Source organism: Toxoplasma gondii, chromosome VI, assembly GCF_000006565.2.
Source record: "Toxoplasma gondii ME49 chromosome VI, whole genome shotgun sequence".
Taxonomy (NCBI): domain Eukaryota; phylum Apicomplexa; class Conoidasida; order Eucoccidiorida; family Sarcocystidae; genus Toxoplasma; species Toxoplasma gondii.
The window spans coordinates 1,518,233-1,538,813 of record NC_031473.1 but is presented as its reverse complement, the minus strand read 5'-3'; the positions used below and the strand labels follow the sequence as shown (position 1 = coordinate 1,538,813).

The 20,581-nt window shown below is 52.7% G+C and overlaps 1 protein-coding gene across 1 annotated transcript; it reads right to left on the bottom strand.

Annotated features, from left to right (window-relative positions):
• Nucleotides 1-241: 241 nt before the first annotated feature.
• On the bottom strand, nt 242-16,056 carry TGME49_240890 (6-phosphofructokinase). Its single transcript, XM_002366667.2, has 19 exons — nt 15,010-16,056; nt 13,524-13,900; nt 12,956-13,190; nt 11,982-12,163; nt 11,482-11,592; nt 10,896-11,141; nt 10,076-10,360; nt 9,557-9,664; nt 9,026-9,203; nt 8,108-8,307; nt 7,412-7,564; nt 6,159-6,801; nt 5,450-5,610; nt 4,901-5,161; nt 4,277-4,417; nt 3,596-3,777; nt 2,633-2,920; nt 2,361-2,434; nt 242-2,078 (listed from the first exon to the last, which is right to left on the bottom strand). Exons 1-19 carry the CDS (start codon nt 15,044-15,046, stop codon nt 1,741-1,743), a joined length of 4,200 nt encoding a protein of 1,399 aa, XP_002366708.1. The 5' UTR covers nt 15,047-16,056; the 3' UTR covers nt 242-1,740.
• Between the last annotated feature and the right edge of the window lie 4,525 nt (nt 16,057-20,581).

The window sequence follows — 20,581 nt, the reverse complement described above, 5'->3', positions numbered from 1 at the left end:
ACCACGTGTCCGTCGACTCCCCCACGGAGCGCAAACTCGCCTCTGTGAACAAACGTGAGAAATGTCCTCCGAAGGTCCCGCTGGCCTTCCAGAAACAAGCAACTGCAACTACCAACCGAGCAAATGACGCAAATGAGCAAGAGATCCTTGTCCAACATATATATATATATATATATATATATACATATGTTGGACAAGGATGCATCATGGAGTGCGGCATGCAAGAGAAGCTGTGTTTACGTCGGCATTTGAATGTGAAAGAAAGTGAGGGTGTCATAGCTTGCCTTGCGAGTGAAACTCTGTGCGGCCGCGTGCATGTGCTCAGCGCTTTGCCGCTCGCGTCCCTGTTGCCTTCCCCGTGGCTAGGCTGAGGGCGTCAACAACAGTGTATCGGCGACTAGATGTGCCAAGCGCAGACGCGAGCTTTGAGTTTCTCCTTTTCTGTTCAAGCGAAAAGTGAAAGGTTCCCTCGCGTCTCAGCGGGCGCAAGATCTGTTGATACCGAAGACGAAAGCCAAAAACATGAAGAAGGGGAACAGCAGAACCACGGAAAGGACACACGTTCGGGGGAAAATACACGGCAAGAGCCGGGCGCTCCCACGCTGTACGTACACCCCATGCACCAGAGCGTTCGCGTTCTGTTTTCAGCGTGTCAGCGCCTCCGACGGCCTTTCCAGACGCGTAAAATACAGTCGACCGAGAAGACGCACTTCTTCGATCTTCTGTCGTTGATTTTTCAATACAGCGGCTGTCTCACAGACGCCTGTGCCAGCAGCCATTTTCGCAACTCGGTCTCTTTGATTTTCTCAGCTCTCTGCGCGCAGTTAGCGCAACGCTGAATCCTTTGTCGCCACCCCCTCTTGAGGGCGCCGCTCTCCGGGGAAAACAAAACGCACCCACGAGCCTCTAAACGTTCCAAGACAGCGTAGACAAAGGAGAACCAGAGTTCGACTGGAACGCATGCAATAAGTGAAAGCGAAGAAAATCGACAAGAAAGAGAAAACTGAGAAGGCCGTTGGCGGTCACAATATCCACACTCTCGACCTTCCAGTCTCCACTCTCCCCACCCGTTCACACTCGCGCAGGTTTGTTTGAAAACATTTTTGTCAGTCCGCCGCCATGCTCTCTGTCGCTCTGTTTCCTTGAGCATTTTCGAAGCACCACAGGGTCCGCGTTTCTTGACGTCACACGCCTTCGCGTCCGTCCATCTTCTGTCCACGAGACTGTTTTCTTCTCTTGTCTGTCTATCCCAGTTTCCTCGCCTTGTCTTCAGAGTCTTCCTTAAGCCGGAAATGGAGATCCATGCAGCGACAGCATTCACACTCTCCACGACGAGACTGCCGATTCACCTCGGCTTCCCTGCATTGCCTCCCTCGTTTTCACACTGGATCCATGTTGTCACCGACTTTCTTCTTTTTCCCCCGCTTTTCCTCTTTGCCGCGCTGCCTCTTCCTCCGACTTTTTCTTCTCAGTCTCCCCTCTCTCTCCTCCTCTCCCCTCCTCTCCTCCTCTCTTACTCGTCTTCGCTCTCTGGATTTTCTCCTCCCCTTCTCGCTGCCCCTCCCTTTCTCCACCCACCTTCGGCCGCTCCCTGTTCTCCCTTATCGACGCTCCGGTATCGTTCCGCTTCGTTCGTCTCGAAGGGAACAGTTCGCGTTTTACGAGAGTCGTGAGAAACGCGCCTCCGTGACGCTCTCGTCTCTGTCCATTTCTGAAAGATTCTCTGCTTCGTGTTCATTCTCAGAAGTCTTCGCGTTTCGAGAATCGCGACAAACTAACACCGAAGCCTTCCCCGCTTCTGCCGAAGAACGCACTGCCTGGCGGCGCTGCTCCTTCTCCGTCGGCGTCGTCGTCGCCGGTCGTCAGCGCCGGCAGTTTCGCCGTTAATTCGTCGGGATGAAAGGCGAGCATGAGCAGACCCGTGAGAGAAACATACGCGTTCTTCAGAAAGCTGTCCGAGACTCCAAATGTGCATGTCTGCCGCAGAATGTTTGTGTATCGCTCTACCCGACAGACCATGTCGTAATACTCCGCCTGCTCCTCGAACAACTCCCGATTGAAGAAATTCGCCGCGGGACCTGACAGCCGTTCCAGAAAGGCAGAGACGCAACCGGCTGCACGAGCGAGGCAGCGCGAGACGAGGGAGAGAAAAAAGAGAGCGAAAGCGCGGAACGACAGAGACACACACGAGAAGCAAGGAGACAGGAGGAAGAGAAAGAGGCAAAGGACACAGAAAACAAAGAGCAACGATGGAGAGAGAAAAAACGGAAAGCGCACGCTGCAAACAAAAGGGAGCAGAGAGAGAGAGAGCAGAAAGCGTAACAGAGAGAAAAGCCAAGTGGACAGACACTCGAGTGTACCTGTGAACTGAATAGGGCCGGGGTTGCAGAATCGATCCTCCAGTGCCCACTGTTCGGCTGCTGTCTTCATCCACCTGCGAAAAACAAAAGAAACGCCGCCCGCCAAAAAACTACGTCATCAACTCTGTCTGAGCATGGTTTCTCGCCTGCCTCCTCCTCTGCCTATATCTCCGCTCTACTACGCATGTCCTTCTTCTTCACTTATCCTGCCTCTCCTTTCTCTCCTGCCTCTTCTTGTTCTCTGACGCCTCGCTGCTTTGCTGCGTTCTGACCTGTAAGCCTTCCCGTCGAGGTTAACTTCTGCACTGGGGATGATGGGGAGGTCGGTCATGACGGATCGCTGCTGTCGAATGTCCTTCGCCGAATTCGTCAATTTGGGGTCGCCAGCTTGTCCACCGCGAGCTGCGAACGTCGGATTGTCTTGCGGAGTCGGCACCAGCTTCATGAGAGTCACGAACGGAATGCTCCCCAAGTGCCAGTCCTTCACAGGTCCGCACAAGCCGCGAATGCTACAGCAGTGACCCGTTACTCCAGACTCTACCAATATCGAAGCCAGGTGGCTGCACACCGCAGGCAAGCAAAAAGCCTTTCATAGACATTCGTGTCTTCCATCGACTTGCTCTCGGCTATATTTCACCCTGGATCTAGCGCCTCCACATTCGCACGTACACAGATATTGACATTCACCTACACACCACCATATATACACATACCCACATATACACATATCCATATATATACATATATACATATATATATATATATATATATACTTAATTCGGGAAGATGAATGTATCAGCTTCGTCAGAGGCGTACACAGACACGCGAATGCTCTTGTAGATATACAGGTTGGGTTCGATACGGAGACAGAAACGTAGCTCTGGCGTTGGAAAAAGCAGACAGATCCTCTTCTGACTCCTGCCGAGTACCGTGACAGGTACCGGCTACGCTGACAAATGACGCGAGACCGACTGTGGGGGACGCGTCTGTTTGGGAGTCGGATCTCGCAAGGAAGACGCACTGAATTTTTCAGCACAGAAAAACATTCGGTGTCTCTCTGGGTCCATCTTCTCTAAAACGTCAACATTTTCTCTGAACGTGTATCGCCTGAAGTGCTCTTCTCTCTGAGGACATGAGTCACCAGTTTCCTCATCAGCGACGTATCTCGGTGCAGCTAAATGGCCGCGCTGGACACAAGAAGTTTGAGGACTTGATTCGCGTTTTCTGCGTCTCACCCGTAGGCGAAAGCGAGGTTAGCATCGAACTGAGAGGGCATGGAAGACCTCCCTTGGTATCCGAAGAAGTGAGTGACGGCCTGGAACTTTCCACAGTACCGGCCGACACTCTGTCGATACTCCAATTCCTCCTTGACCATCTGCGCCAACAGTTCCTCGGTCTCCAGTCGCTCGAAACGAATCTAAAAAACGCACTCAGGAAGGTCCTCTCCAAATGAAGGCGTCAGTCGCGCGCCTCACCACCGACAGCCCCCTGTGTTTCACACGTCACCATCCTCTGGCTACATCTCTTTCCATGTCGTTCCACGTACATCTCACCTCGTTCGCCGTACGTCTCTCTCTCATTCCCTCTCTATGCACCTCTCCCTTTCCAGAGGCTTCTGTCGTCCTTGCGCTAACTACCTATGTATCTATCGCTTCACTGTTCCACCTCTTTGTTTCTGTCAGTCTCTGCGCCTCCCCATCTATGCAACAGTGCTCCCTTTCTTCTTCCTCGCACGATCTGTGTCTTAACCTACCTGTGTCTCTCTGTCTCCATCAACTCTTACCAATATACCTCTATATACGCATATATATATATATATATTCGATTGAAAATGTGAGTATCTCTGGAGCATCGCACGGCTCCGTGTTGCTCTAGAGTATCATAGTGGTGAGAAGTTCGTTTGTGAAGAAACTCACTTCTCCCATGTCGACTTGCAGAAGCTCGCGCCGAATGAATTTTGGAAAGCTGCGGAACAGGGCGGCACTCCACGGAGTGAGGCGCCTACCCCAAGACTCCGGCGGGCAGGAGTCTGTGTCAGTCACATCGTTCAAGTCTTGCTGCACACAGAAACAAAAAAGAAGTCTTCAACGAGCAGTCACCCTCCATGCGCATGTTCAACGATATGAAACAGCCGTTCACGTGTATCACTATATACAAATATGCACATGCGAACCCATCTATAAAACGAACTGCACGAATGCAATTGCCTCCTTCTGTACATATACATACTATATGCATGTACGTATGTATGTATGTATGTATATTTGTATGCATGCATGCATGCATGCCTGTGCAGTATATATATATATATATATATATATATATATATATATATATATGGACACGTAGATATCGATTTTGAAACATGCAAATGCCCATATACACGTATATATATATATATATATTGCTATGGTGTATCAATATATGAAGTGAAGCGACAAGGAACAAGTCGACTTGAGAGCATCCGCATTTGTGTTGGGGTGTCTGAGTGCCGATGGCCCGACGCCGAAGCGGAGCCGAACGCCAGGAGCGCCTGTTACCTGCGCCTTCTTCATTTCACCCTTTGCGTCTGCCTCCTTCAGTACGCTGCGGAGCTCTGCAAGAAGGATTTTCATGTTCGGCAGATGCATAAGAAGCGCATCTGGAATGAGAACGGTGCCGAAGTTCCTCCCCATCTCTGCGCGCTGACAGACGACGTCTGCAATGTCTTGCACCACATGGAGCAACGTCTTGTCTGCTGCGCCATACTCCTCGGCGATGATGACGAAGTTCGGGTGTGTCTGCAGCGCGCACTCGAGGACCTGAAAACCCAACACGCATGCATGCAACAACAACTCTACTGACAGGTGCATGCACTCGCATGACGCGCGCATGCATACCACGCTCACTGAAGCATGTTCCTCCAGCCAACAGTTTCACAAGAATCTTTCAGACTCACACGCACACGAGTCGCGCGGACACACCTAATGCAGGCATATATATATATATATATATATATATATGCATATGCTTTTTGTATACTACTATATACAAATATATGTATATATATATATGTATATATTTATGTATGCATCTCTGTGTATGGTTACCTCGTGAGAAGGTTGTCTTCCCATGAGCCGCACGAAGTGCCAGTACTTGGGCATCGATGCTGCGTCAGTGAGGACGTTCCCGATGAGAGAGGCGTAGACTTTGGTACTGCTGTCGAAGCCTATGCATGTTTCGATCAACTCTCCACTTAAGTTGTTGCTTCCTGAAACGAGGACACAAAAGGCATGCAGTTCGAAACACCACGCGCCTCTGTCGCAGGTCCTGTCTGAGTAGCCAGGTGCGAGACCTTGTTCCTAGCCTGGGAAGCGAAACTTTCCGACTCTCGAAGAATTTAGGGAGGCTAATTACTTCCTTGCGAGCAACGAGGCGTGTACACTCGGCTCCGTTTCAGAAGGTTCGTTCTTCCCCTTCCTCTCGTTTGCGCGCGCTCCTTTCTATCGGCGCCTTTTTGTGTCCTTTCCCTCTCTGTCGCTCTCCTTTCTGTTGCCTCGTTTCTCAGAGTTCCCTCTCGTCGTCCGCACCCGTGTTCCAGCTTTATCTGCTTCTTCGCGTTACCTGCTTCACCTTCCTCTCTTCTCCTCTCCCCGCGGTTCTCTTCATCCTTCTCCTTCTTCTCTCAGCGTCTTTCCTACCACCGTCTTCTCCCTTCCTCCTTCTGTCCCCTCTCTCTTCACCTCTCTTTCTCTCTTTCTCTCTTTCTCTGCATCTCTCTGCATCTCTCTCTTGGCACTTGTTCCCCTCCCTGTTTACCTGTCGCAGGGATGCCGATGACTGAGGTTCTGCACTGTTTCGCGAGGAAGTACTCGGAGAGGAGGGCAGCTTCGGACATGGCGAATGCGCTTCCGGGGATGACGAGGCCGTCGAGGTTCATGGCTTCGCAGGTTTGGCGGACTTTCTCTTGCATCTCTCTGCTGCCTAGACAGTGGCTCGTGGACCGGCCAATCAGTTCACATCCTCCCTGATTTTTGAAGAGTTCCAAGTGTCTGTCTTCGATCTGGAGAAACTTCCGGTCGACCAAGCCGTTGAGTCCGAAGAAGGCTATGCATTTCCCTTGCACCAATTTCAGGCGCTCGTGCAGACCCCAAAGGACGTTCGCGACGCCTGGCGACTGTCGGGAGATGAAGACGAGCCCAATGCGGACGCCGAAGCCTATGGGTGGAATGTACTTGTCATGGCAGACGTCGTGGAGGAAGAAGAGCGAACTGTTGGAGAGGTACGGATAGTGCATGAGCACCTGGCGCTGCGTGTACGGATCGCGGCAAAACATCTGCTTGGACGGACGCGCTCGCGCCTTCGCATCTTGGCAGAGAGGAGGCACTGTCGGCCGATACAGCAGACGCTGCTGCTGCAGAGAGGAGTACGTCCCCAGGTCTTTCTCCACTACGCCGGTGGTCTGCAGGCGCAGAACGAACGAGAGAAGAAACGCGATCCAGCCAAAGGTCGGGAGAGAACGGAAGGGACTCAGCGAGGAGCCGATAAAAAGAAACAGACGAAGCGGACGAGCCAAACAGAGAGACGGTGCGCGAGGAGAGCACGACGATAGACGGGGAAGTCGCGAGATGTGGTTGAACGTGTACACAGAGATACAGAGAAACGGTGAGACAAGAAAACGGGAAGCGCGACGAAAAGGCGACGAGGAGAGAGAACGACACAGCCGGACGAGAAGAAGCCGAGACAGAGGTGACGAGGAGAGAGGAAGACTGGGAAGCGGCAAAAGATAGAAAAAAGGAGAGACAGAGAAAGATGACGACGGCCATGCACCGTGTGTAGGGACGGCAGCACAAAGAGAAGTGAGGGGCAACGACGAGAGTCGAGCGCCAGTTCCCAAGCAAACCACGGCTGTTTCTTGCAGAGAGGGCATGAGAAAGAGGTTGGAGTTGAGGAGACCTTCAGTTGTGAAGTCGATGTCCCCGCAGTCTTGAACGACCGTGTTCAGCTTTTGTCAAGAGACATCCGATGCAGTTTAGCGTGGTTTCCCGGTCTTTCTCTGTCTGCCGACGTACGCAAGTCAGGTTCGCGCGAGGGTCGTTGCCAGCGAGGAGATCTTCTGCAGAAGGAACCATGACGGCGTAGCACGGTTCGTCTGCAGTGACGCCCGCGAACTGAATCGGCCCCGGTACTCTGTACAAGTCCTTCAGCTTCCACTTATCTCGGACCTGCGCAGAGAGCGACGAGAAACCAGGCACCGTGGACGGGAGAAAGCGTCGCGAAGAGAGGCGCAAGGCGGCAGGAAGGAGAGAAGGCGAGAGCGAAACGCGACGAAACGTTGGGGCAGTGAGAATCCATGTCGGGACAACGAGGGGAGAAGACGGGAGAGGAACGAAAACAGAAATGAAGAAAGAGAAAACCGACGCGGTCTCCGGTGGCATCCGCCTCCGACCGGGGAGGCGAAACAGAAACCCAAGGTGCCCCTGAGTCGCGTAGTTTGTGGATCCAGTGTAAAGTTTAAATGTCCTGCAGCATAATCTTCTATGTTGTTATGTTCGTCAAATACGTTTCGTTGCTGATATTTCACTGACCTTAGTACCAAACTACAGAGGCGACAACGAGAACGAGAAGACACAGCAAAAGCCGTGCAACGCGGCAGCGAAAGGGACGCAGAGGGAAAGAGAGGAGGACAACAAAAGACAAGGGAGAAAGAAGACCGCGAAAGAGGACGTGAGGGAAAGGAGACAAGAAAGGAGCTCGAGTCGCCTCACCTCGCAGAAGACTTTGAAGAGCGAACCGTCGAGAGAGACGAGAGAACGCACAATCGCCGGGAAATCTTTTCCTTGAGCGTCTTGCTTGACGTACATCATCTTGGTGAAAGGTACACCTGCCGGAGTCCATAGCGATGGATGCTGGTCCAAGTTCCTCACAATCGACATGTATCCGTTCTTTCCTTTCTCCGCCAGAACGCCTGAAACACAAAAACGCACACAGATCTATACTTGGCGGCGTCCAGATCTAGAGATGCTCGTCGACATGCGTCTCGTTCGGACTGAATCCTTCGCGTCGACGAGTCGGTCGTTCCACCTTGGACGTCTTTGCTTTCCGGATGCAAGGTCTCTTGGACCTTTCGGAGCCGTCGTGTCAGGTGCTCAGATATAGCGCTATCCAGTGGCCGTTGGAAAAAACGCAAATCCAATCCTCCCGCCCCGAGACTCGACAAGCACCCGGAACGGCATGCACGGTTCTGAATTTCCACCGATGACCGTGGAAAGGACACAACCTCCCCTTTCCTAGTCTGCAGTCAGTTACCATTCCACCGCATATCCAGCGCAAAGTTCACAAGTCATCCACTCACACATACTCAAGTAGGGACGCCGTTTCCCTCTTCCTACGGGTGCCGATTAAGATTACTCTCACTGGCTTGACAATGTTTACCGGCATTGTCCACTTCGCCATAAATATATTCGTACATCTATATACATATATATACATACATATATATATATATACAAACATACATATATATATATATATATATACATACACATATATATATATATATATATCGTTACGTATGTGCACATGTATTCTGTGGGCAGCTGAGGGACATTGGTCCACCTCTGGATGTGTACGCATGCACGAAGGACGCATTTGAATTCTGCGAGTGTGGGTGAACATGTTCGCACCTGCAGTGTATCCGAGCGAGTAGCAGTAGTTGGCGTCGAAGTTGGAAGGCATTGCACAGCGGCCCTCGTAGCCGAAGTAGTGAGGCATGAAGCTCCACTGGTCAGGGTCATACCCGCGTTTCTGCAGCTCCGTCTCTAGCAGAAGAATCAGCAGGCGCTCAGTCGCAATCTTAGCCACCTGCGAAGGCATCCACAGACCCACAGACAATGAAAGGATTTTCTCAGGCCCTGATGGGGAGAAACGCGGAGAAATCCAGACTCCGCCAATCGAGGAGCGGAGGAAGAAACCGCGTCGCTCACGTCACAGAACCACAAGACCAGAGAGCCTCTCTGCTCGAGAGCGCGGCCTTCGTCGCGGTCGAGCTCTCCTCATGCAGAGCGACACCGACAAGAGACCGACATGCGCGCTTCTGAATAGCGTAAAAAAGAAGTGGAACGCGACGACCCACACGGACGCTCGGCCATCTGTGAATGCGAGAAACGCTCGAGAGAGACGTTGAACGAGAGCGACTCGAACTCGCATGCAGTTACCTGAATGTACCCTGTCGCTTCTCGGTCCATCATCAGCTGGTCTTGAATCATGTCGGGAAGGTAGTCCCATACACTTCTGGCTCGCGTGAGTTTGTCAGGAGAGAATTTCTGAAAAACGCATGCACCCGACTTCGCGCGTCGCACATGAGGAAACCCAGCGACACCCTGCCAGGTTCGTACGAACGAGAAAAAGCGTCACAAACGCTTCTTGGACATGTGGATCTGTCCTCCTGTGCAATTCATGTCATCCACGAGACTGAACGGATCGGCAACAGAGACATCATGTCTCTCGAAACACACACCTACTCACATGCGCACAGATACGTATATATGTATATACATATATATATATATATATATATGTATATATATATATATATATGTATATATATGTATATATATGTATATACGTAAATATACATTTCAAGGTGGGCATGAGTAGGCACCTTTCGTTCCCTGTCTCTCTCGACAGACAACGAAGAGCGGCTGGATGGTTCAGTTGGTTTTTGTTTTCCGTACCCCATCGTTTGCGCTGAGGACTTCGTTGAGTTCCTTGATGAGGACTTTCATTTCAGGAATGAATTCGATGAGCCCCTCGGGGAGGAGAATGATCCCGTAGCGCTTCCCCGCATGAAGTCGCTCGATCACCAGGTCCGCCGTCTGCTTCACAATGTCCGCGAGGCACATGTTCGCCGCGTCGACTTCTTCGCCAATGAAAACAAGATTCGGACGCGTCTGCATCGCGCATTCGAGGACGAGGTGCGAGGCGCTGCGCCCCATCACTCGCACAAAGTGATAAGTAGTCTGCAGAAACAAGACCGCAACCGCCACGGAACATGAGGGGTGCATGCACCCGCAGAGCGGGGGAGCGGGTTGGAGTTGCGAAGACAGTCGAACGCGCCACCGACAGTATCGCGCAGACACCTAGAGCAGAGGAAGCTGGACAACGGCGTTCTGCCCGGACGCAGAGAAGGTGAACAGAGGTTCAGAGGATGGAAGCATACCGAGCGACAAATGCACACAACATACGCATTTTTGCATACATACGCCTGCTTCTTCTATATATAGGAATGGGTGTAGATTTCCCGGTACAGGTGTGAATATCTTTATATGATGTGCATGCGAACGCGGCTGGAGGAGAACGGTTCTTGTTTACATGTCACCGTCAGCTGTCTAGGTTGTCAGAGGCCTGTCTCCCACTGTATCGCCTATCCCTTCCGTCCCCGCGGCATCTCCCTTCTTCAGATTCTGCTCACTTATTGCAGTTTTGTCCCTCCTCTTTTCTTTTGCCTTCCCTTTTTCTTCTTCATTCTCTTCGGTCTGGACTTCGCCGTATTACTTGGGAGCTGTTGATGTCAGTGCAGAGGTTGCCGATCAGTTCCGAGTACGTTTTCGCGGCGGTGTCGAAGCCGAAAGAAGCCTCGATCAGCGGACTCTTCAGGTCTCCGTCAATCGTTTTGGGGACGCCCACGACGGCGCAGGAAGGCAGATGAACTTGCATGAACTCTGCAAGCAGCGCTGCGTTGCTGTTCGACCCGTCGCCGCCGACCAGCACCAGACCGTGCAGCTCCAGGCTCTCGCACACCTAAAGAGCAAACGAACGAAAAACAAGCTGCAAAGAAAACGATGGCGAGAGACACCGAGAGCGACAGACATCGAGAGCGAGAGGGAGGCAGAAGCGAGACAGACAGGAAGAGGAGAGAGGGAGGGAAAGACGAGAAAGAGAGAGGGAAAGACGAGAGAGAGAGAGAGGGAAAGACGAGAGAGAAGAGAAGAGAGACGAGAGGGAGGGGAAGAAGCAAGAGAAGAAGGCAACGCAGAATGGTGGGTGACAAGGAAGAGAAGACGGTGGCAAATGGAGCGGACGCAAGGCGAGGAAAGACGAAGAAGAGAGACCCGAAGCTGCGCGGAAGGTCTTGGCCTACCTCCTTGGCTTTTCGAAGGTCTTCCTCGCCGTTGACTTTTCCACGTCCGGACCAAAGCATGTCGAAGCCTCCCTGGTTGCGATACTGGTTCATCAGCTCGTCCGTCAGCACCTGGGCACAAGCAGAGGAAACGGATTTGAACAAAAAGCAAGTTCCTCGTCGGACGTTCTTATCCTTTCTTGACGACGCACAACGGCACCTACTCCTCCTTGCATAGTCGCTCAAGTCCTCCTTTCCGAAACAGTTCGTTCCACGTCTCACATCTGTCCTCCACTCGCCTGTCTTCTTGGCGTCTACGTCTCACGTTCAGGAGGAGGCGTAGCGACGCGCCTGCGCTCCTCCCTTCTTAGAGCGCTCCGCGTCGCTGGCGCATGCAGGCTTCGGTCGCGCCTTCTCCTCTTTCGCCTCTGGCGCGACATACACTTGCGAAGAAACTGGGTCGACTCCACGCGCCCAGACGCGGCTGGAGCAACGCGTCTCTCGCGGCTCGCTTCGCCTACCTTGTACTTTTTGTTTATCACACCGTCGAGGCCTCCCATGAATCCGAAGACGACGGAGTCCGGGTGTCGGCTTTTGACAAAGTCGTGTAATCCAGCGATCACGTTGTGTCCTCCCGGGGCAGGCCCCCCGCTCAAGACGATTCCAATGCGCGTCACCACGCGTTGCCGACTTCCCTCGCCTCCTGCGAATCCGCAAGAAACACGGATGCTTTTCATGGTAACCAGGGAAAGCAGAGACAAAACCCAAAGTTTGTCGACGGAAAGATCTGCACGGTAAACACTCGCGGCGCGTCAACAACTGCGAGACAAAAATGCGAGACGGCACACAGGGAAGGCTACAGTAAACTCGAAACGTTCACAAGCACACAAAGGGAGGAACGAATGAGAAAATCACTCCGACATTCTACGAACACCGAGCTGCAAGTACACTGAACACACAAATAAATACATACATACACATATATGTATATACATGCAGATATTATATCTCCAGCTCAGAATGCTGCATCACACCACGCCGATCTTGCTTGCATCTACACAGCACTATGTCATCTTCTGTCATCGTTTGACATCTTTTGTCGAACACCCTAGAAGATGCTTCTGGTTTCCAATATCCGTGCATACATCCATACACATATACACATAGCCACAGATGGGTGTCTCACCATCTCGATCTCCACTCCCCACAATAGACACGAAAAGATCCACGTACAGAGAGGGGTATATACAGCTCGCGTCAGAATGGAGATACCGAGGTTTCTCCACCCTTCTATGACACCCTGGATCTGCGTATTTCCACTTAAAGGTGCAGACGTCCTTTGCAGAATGCCTGCTGCGTGCTCATCTTCTGGAACGCCCGCGATCCGAGAGACTTTCCTCAGATGAAGATTCCTCACACGCTAAACTTTTTTTTCGCGGATTCTGTGCAGCGAATCAGCGTGTCGTGTCCACCTCTCTGTGCGGGGTGTACGTACCGTCGACTTCGACAGGTCCTGGAGCGACTTCTGTGTACTCGAAGCCCCAGGTGGCGGGAAAGAGTGCCTCCAGTTTTTTCTGGACTTCTGGAGGCTGCGCCAGGGGTCCTGCTTCGAAGGCCTCCTTCACTTTCGCATCCAGAGGTGGACCGGAAACCAGGGTGTGGGTGTCTGCGTCGAGAGCCGCAGGCAGCGTGCAAGTCCACGCTTGCCGCGCCTTCTGCACTGGGCTCGTCTGCATGTACGCAACAAACGCGACGAGGACATTTCCGGCATTCTCTCCGACTCGAGTTCTCTCTCAACGTCTCTTTTACCGACCTCTCACTGTCTGCCTCTCTTGCTCTTCCTCCACTCACCTCACTCTCGCTCTTGCTCTTCCTGGTCCTCTCTCGACTTGATTGCTCTCTCTGTGACGCCCATCTTCCGCTTCTCCTCACCCTCTCACCTGTCTCCCGTCTTCTTTCTCTCTGTCCTTCGATTCTCGCTCGACTCCGCTCTCCTTTCTCCCCCTTCCTCCCCCTTTCCCCTCTTCTCTCCTCCGCTGTCCGTGTTTGCCAGTTGAACTCACTCGATCGAAGAGGTCTGCGGAGTGGAGATGCGTTCGAGCTCTCTGTTCTCTCTGATGCACCGGGAAGGCACTGCTGGAGGACAAGTCCCTGGAGAGGTGAGGCTGGCCGTAGAAGGCTCCACCAAAACCGAAGTTCTGACTGCCCACCGACGACGCCAGGCGCGTCATGCCAAGCATCTCTCGACAGGATGCAGCTGCAACTCCCGAGGGCGGTCTGCGAAACGAAAGTTTCCGCACAGGCCTCCCGCCTCGTGCATGCAAGGGGCGCGAGGCCTCCCGCTGCGTCTCCGTCTGCTCTGCCTCAGGTGGAGTGCTCGACAGCGTGTACTGGTTGTCGTTCGTCACCACGAGGAGCGACCGCCCGCGGCGCAGGTTGGCTGCAAACAAGAACGCATGCAGAATCAAACGCGGGTGATCCTCGACTCTTCTGGGGGCCTTCCGCCACGGCTGGAACTGGGTAAAGAGGCATCCCCGCCAAGACTACGGCTGAAGGGAAGAACAGGAGTCACGCGAAAACGCGAAAGGATTTGCCTCCATTCGAACGAGTAGACGGTTGGACAGCCTGAGAGGCGACACAAGGCGAGACGGCGACAGGTCAGGCAACGCCCGACAGGCGCAGAGAAGTTGAGCAGGAGAGGCTGCGACATCCCGGAGGAAGGCAACTCCCTACGTGAAAATCACGAGTTCTGCACAGGTTGTCGCCGATGTTAGGATGTAGACAAAGGTTGACGTTTCAAAGATGGATGTCCACCAAGAAGAGAAAACACTCGCACCCGACTTGCGGGTGATTGGGGCAGTCTCCACACAGCTGGCGACCCCATGGAATGCCTGTCGTGCGCTTCTCGCTTCGCGTGAGACACCCATCTGCGTTTCTGGATGTCCGGGTGGTGCAGAGAAAAACTTCAGAAGACGGGGACCGATGCCGACGCAGCTCTCGATACGAAGCCGAGGTTCCGGCGCTTCCACACGAAGACGCCACAGAGAAATACGACGTCATCGGAGAAAGGCCATCAAGGACCTCGTCGCGTCTCCAGAAAAGCTACGGAGGGTCCCGGCTTCAGGATGCAACGCACAAACTCACGCAAGAAATTCTTCCCTGTCAAATTCACGGCACATAACGTGGAAAGCAGCAGATCACGTCTCCGCTCCCCTCTAAAGCCTCCACCAGGAACGCGCAGGCGCACTAAATCTCTAAATTCCTCCCCGCGAATATGTGCACATGCTCACGCACACATGTTCACCTATATATATATATATTATATTGTGTGTATATATATATATATTATATATTTATGTATAAGCATGTGAACTGCATAGATATATGGCGGCACGCGGACTGGAGGAGGGAGGAGGCTATAGGCACACGGATCAGATACACCGAGACGTCCGTTGACTGCAGAGTTTTGAGTCGAGGTCGCTGAACGTGGAGGGCGGGCAGCCCCCGTCCCCCCCCCCCAGAACGGCCTCGGAGGCTGCTGCAGCTCACTTTTGTCAGCGTCCACGCCACTTGGAGGATACGCCATGGTTCTGAAGCGTGACGAGAACGGCAGGAAAAAGTTGTACGTGAAAACAACGAGTAGGGGGGCACTCAAGCCTCGTGCTAGCGCTCAAGCGACTTGGTTCCGGAGGGAAACCGTGGCACAGCGAAAGAACTTTGGAGAATCGTCTTTCAGCGGCGGAAAAGTCTCCACGGTGCGGTCGAGGAGCCAGCTCGACCGTTTGGTTCAGAAAGACGCACGGAAGCCAAGAGTCAACGAAGGGCGGAAAAATGAAAGACGACGACCCCGCTGTGTTCTGTGGAAAGCGCACACGGCAGCCGCCAGGCAAGACGCCTTTCGCTCTTCGGAGCGGCAGTGCGTCGCTCCGATTCTTGACTGAACGGGGGCGACCAGACAGCCGACCGCCGGGTTCGGGGTGCATTCACAACACGCAGTGGCAAGGATGTTCACGAAACTTCCCTTCACGCATTCGCAGTGCTCCTGGGTCGTTGCCTTCCGTGGTTCACGGGCGTCAAACGAGGCGAGTTGTTTGCTTGTGAGACACTGGCGAACCCGAAGGCCGTATCTGACAAGCAAAAAAAAAAGGCCGGGGAACGCGAACACAACCGTGCAGGAGCGTGTAGGAAATGCAGAACTGGACACCAGCAAAAAAAAAGGGTCGTCCTGCGTGTGCCAGAAAGCTGCTTCCTTTGAACGTTCTCTTCGTCACGTGAGTCCTGGCTGGACGCAGCGTCAGAGAAAGGCGGAGGAAAGGCAAACCTAAAAGGTGCTCGTGAATGGAAAAAGAATTTGAAATTAAAAAAGGGGCAAAGATGGACGGTGGAACTCAGCTGGGGCTGACACCCTTTGCGTGCCTGGCGGGCGGAAAAAACGCAACCGGCAAAGACCAGCCACGGACAAACTGGGACCGCACTCTGAGTACAGTGGCATTAGCGAGAGCAGGCAACTGACGGCGGCGCCAAAAGCCGCAAAGCGTGCAGTTTCTAGCGGGACATGCATACGTCAGACAGCTGCTTCCAGGCGGAACGTTTCGGAGCGAAAACTGAAAGTCTCAAACCGGTGGCGATGATTTCCCGCGCCGGATGGGACGCACACCAGCGGTGAACCGCGCGCATGCACACAGCTGTTGTGCCACTAGGGTAAACGAAGGCCGCCAGCGGGATGTCTGCACACCCGGTCACTGAGTCGAGAAACAGTATTTTTGAGCTGGAAGAGAGCTTCTTCATCACACGCTTTTGCCAGAGAAAGTCAGCGACGCTTGTGTGCAGCAGCGAGTTGTCAGCGGGAGCCAATTCTTTGTCGGGTACCGAGCAGAACCGAAAAAGCTGTTACTGTTCGCTGGACCGCCAAGTGGCAGGTCGAAAACGAAGTCTACGTAGCTGCCATTCGTGTGACTGCAGCCGATGTGAACGGCAAAACAGACGCTCTCACCGGTTCATAGCGCAAACAGAGAGTTGCGAGAACGCCTCGACTCAGTCCTGAGCAGTCAGTGACACACACGAAAGCTCGAGTTGATGTAAACTTGTGGGGGTAAAACTACAAAGGCGAGTTGTGTACTGCGCGGACGAACCACCTCCTAACATGCAGGAAGGTCGCGATTGCGACCGACACAGCTTCCACAGAAAAACGAACGGGGTTCGGTACTAAATCAAATAAGCGTCGCATTTGGGGGGCACTGTTGCAGATGAATAGCAGCGAGAGGCAACCAACCGAAAAGAACGCCTTATGTCCGGCGGGTGGTTCAACGCTAGTTTGACAACGTTATCGTCGAGAAGCTTCCACCTGCAACGTACTGTCTGCAACGGTTCGAGTGGTGCATAAAGGAGTCGAGTTCCGATATCTGAGCTGACAGACGAAAGTAGAGGAAACATTCCTGTCGAAAAGAACAACTGATCGTCGGTAGCTGTTGTACCCGTTGCGGTGTCAGCTTATGCATTTTCCTGGTTTCGCCGTTCCGTTGTGATACACGAACGCGCTGACTACGGGGGGCGGATACGAGCAAATGGAAAGCTCCTGCACGAAGAGAAAAGGATTTCGACCATCACCCGCAAGCAGCATCGTGCTGTGCGTTCAGTGACAAAAGTCTCACGAACGCGGGTTCAAGTCAGATCGAAACGCCGCCACTATAACGGTTTCCATGGAATGGTTTTGCGAGCATGATCCCCTTCAGTAAACCGAACTGTTGGTATGCTGTGTGTTGCTCTGTGGTGGGTTTTGTGTCATATTTGACTTTCCCGCAATGCCTGGCAGGTGGAAGGCCGAAGAACTCCGTCCTTGACGAACGTTGCACTATCGCTGCGGCACCAGTTGTGACAGTTGTTCCACGAGCACAAGGGAGACAGGAGCTCTGCTATGGAGAACCTGCAGCACTGCATCGCGGCTTCTGTGGGCTTTCTGTCACATGTTTGCCATGCAATGTGACTTTACTTCGCACTATCGAGTCTGTTGTCATTTCTGCTTTCCCTTGAGGGACCTTCGGCGATCGTCCAACCTTTTCTTCTACGTTATCACGCCTCCTGAACGATACGTTGTCACTTCAAATATATGGTAATGCGCAATCCACGTGAACTTCCTGCGCGGTGGAAAAGTGGTTGTCTAGTGGTAGATTGCTGTCTGCCCTCGTACTGTTATCAATGAGGGCGGGTTATGTCCCTATGAAAATCTCAAGTTCGTTCCCATTCTTAGCTATTTGCGTGATCTCTCCGGTAGTGTGTATCTCTGCTTCGCCTGATTTCGTTGCTAAAGGTACTGGATCAGAGTTGCACCGAAGTTCGTGTGGGCCCTCTCTTCCAACAACATATCCGGGACAGCATTTCTGCAGTTGTGGGTGTCAAATGGTAATTCTGCCAGTCCGTCATGGAATATGTTTATTCCCTGGAGGTGAACGCCAGCTCTTCGTGAGGATTACTAGTCAGTTCTCCCCACGGGGACAACGCTTTTTCTGTGTCGCAGCGTGACATGTTTGGGTGTCTAGCACGTCGCTGCTGTAACTGTAGCTGCTGCTAGGCAAGAAGAAACCCTCTTTTCGGAAAGACCGATGGTGACTGATGTTTGAAACCTTCAGCTAACAACAGGTACGCGTATCGCGTTGAGGCCTGAAGCATATCCAGCGTATCCAAATTGGGAAGTCTCAGACGTTAAGGCAACACCAGAATGCTGAGGCCTTCGTCTAGCTTTTATGTCGACAGTCGTTTATGCGCAGCTGAAAACACATTCTAACTAGCTGTTTTTCAGCGTTGTTTGGTTGTCCAACAAAGTCTACGCAACAGTCACAGCGAACTACGGGCACACCGACTACAGAGCACACTATGCTTCTGGATTACATGTAAGTCGAAAAGGAATCGATGTCATTGATTTGTCAGAGCCAGAGGGTAGTCAGGTTGCTTTCTGTTCATTAAAAATACTGCTGCTAACTTTGCTTTCTCAACACCGCGATCGAACTTGACGGAGGCTGGTCGATGGTGTGTGGGGCCGTTAAGAGCAGGAGAGAAGCCCCAATGAAGAAGAGAGGGAATGCATGAAATGGAGTGTTTCACGCATGGTGGGGGACCACGTTCCAGTTCAGAAGAGCCCTTTGGCAAATAACGAAATTTGACGGCTTAGTCTCACCAGCCAGGGGAGGAAATTAGCTGGAAAAAGCCGCCTGGCAGGCGATTCTTCTGCGAGGCCACCCGTTTGTGCGGAAAGCCCACAAATGACTGGAGGAAAAAGCACGTCAGATTATGCAACGAGTTCGACTTGCCTTTCTTCATGACACCAGCTTTCTGAAAAGTGAAGTCGGCAATAACTGTAGCTTGATTTTCTTTACCCGACGGCTGTTTGCCGCTAGACGTGGTAGGTTTTCCAGAGGCTACGCCTTATAGATGCTGTCGGAGGCTGTCGGCATCCGTACGCTGCTGCTCCGAAGACCCAGAAACGCAGGTCACTCTGTGTTATTTCCTGTCAAGCTTCCGGGTCTGTGGTTTGCACTGTCAGTGGCCAGCGCCCCTGGGAAGCACACGATTGCCATTAAGCCTGACGTCATCTTCAAAGAGTTTCTTTGCACCGGCAGATAAAGTTACTCATGCTACGTAAAGGTGCGACTTGGGGTCGCAGTACACCCAAATCCACAAGTAACCGGACACAATTACGCGGTCTCTCTTGGTGTGCTGCGTGTGCGCTCATCTTGTTGACAGGAAGCCGAAAACCATCACGATGGCCTTGATCTACCTCGCAGGATTCTTTCAGGCCACGCAACAAACTGAACTAGTTGCTTCCAGAGTTTGCGCATACAACGCCGCCCTCCGTTTCCCGTCCCCGACATCCCCTGATGCGGATCACAGAGAGGGATCACTTCGTATGCGAGCGAGCGTTTTTCGCTGACCGCTGTACGGAGCGCGCATCTGTTCAGTTCATTGCTCGACTGGATGATTCACATGCAGGCCTGATGCCTCTCCTTGGATCTCCTGTTGCTTTTTCTCTGTAGACAAGATGCCGCTGACGGCGACTGGCGCAGGAGCGAGTCCTCACCGGCATGCTGAAAAACGGACAACTCCCGGAGTACATACTCAACCGGCCAGGCCTCGAACGTACATGAACTTAGCTCGTGTGCCTTCGCAAGCTGCTTCTCTCGCGCATGATCCCTCAGAGGCTGTTCCTACGTTTCGCCTTCTGCCGCCTAGTTATCAGACTCCGTGTTTCTGGGCCATGAGGCAGAAACTTTCCTTTTTCCCTTCAATATCAGATTCCAGTCACCCACCAGTTCACGGCAAGGTGAGCGCAAGTCAAGAGAGGCAGTCGAGAGGACAGGCACGTCTTCCGGTGGGAGGCACAAGTTTCCGTCGGGCTGCGACGGTTTCTGGAGTGTCGAATACAGCCATTCACCGTCCGACTTCGAGGATTCTTTTCAGGTGCCAGCAATTCTCGCCTCTTAGTCCGGGTTGTCACCCACCAGGCGGGAACTTGTTCTTCCTCCGTCCACACGATTCCCTTTTTTGTCTTCCCGGAGTCCCTGGAGTCTCTCCACCTCTCGCCTTTGTTGGCTTCAGTTCGTCCTCTGCGATCAAACAGCCTCCGCACGGCATCTTCCCTGTTACTGACATCAATAGTGTCGGCACTCCTCGTCCTGCATCGGCATCCCAATGTATGCCTTTTCCACCGAACCGTTTCAACCGTTCCTTCCGCGGTAATGCACAACTCTTGTTTGACGACCCGTGCTACCGGATGTCTTCACCACGTTTCTACAAATGTGAGGCACCTGGGAATTCCACACAGTGCGGTGACTCTCAAAAACTCTTCCCTTCGCCAGTCCGTGCGCCTAGCATTCATTATGTCCCCTCTTCAGCATCCGACGAGACTTTCTTGGAAGAAGGAAGGGAGGCTGCTCAGGGCGGCCAAACGTCTGAAGGATGCCATGTTGCAGGCCACCACGAAAAGAGACAGAACAATGAACCGCCGGATCTCAAAGAAACAGCTGTTCTGGAAAAGCAACAACCGCGAAACTTTCCAGATGTCAGTCCCGAATCACCTCTGGCGAGCGCGAAGCAGTCCCCGTCCACAACTTTACCCCAGGGGCTACCA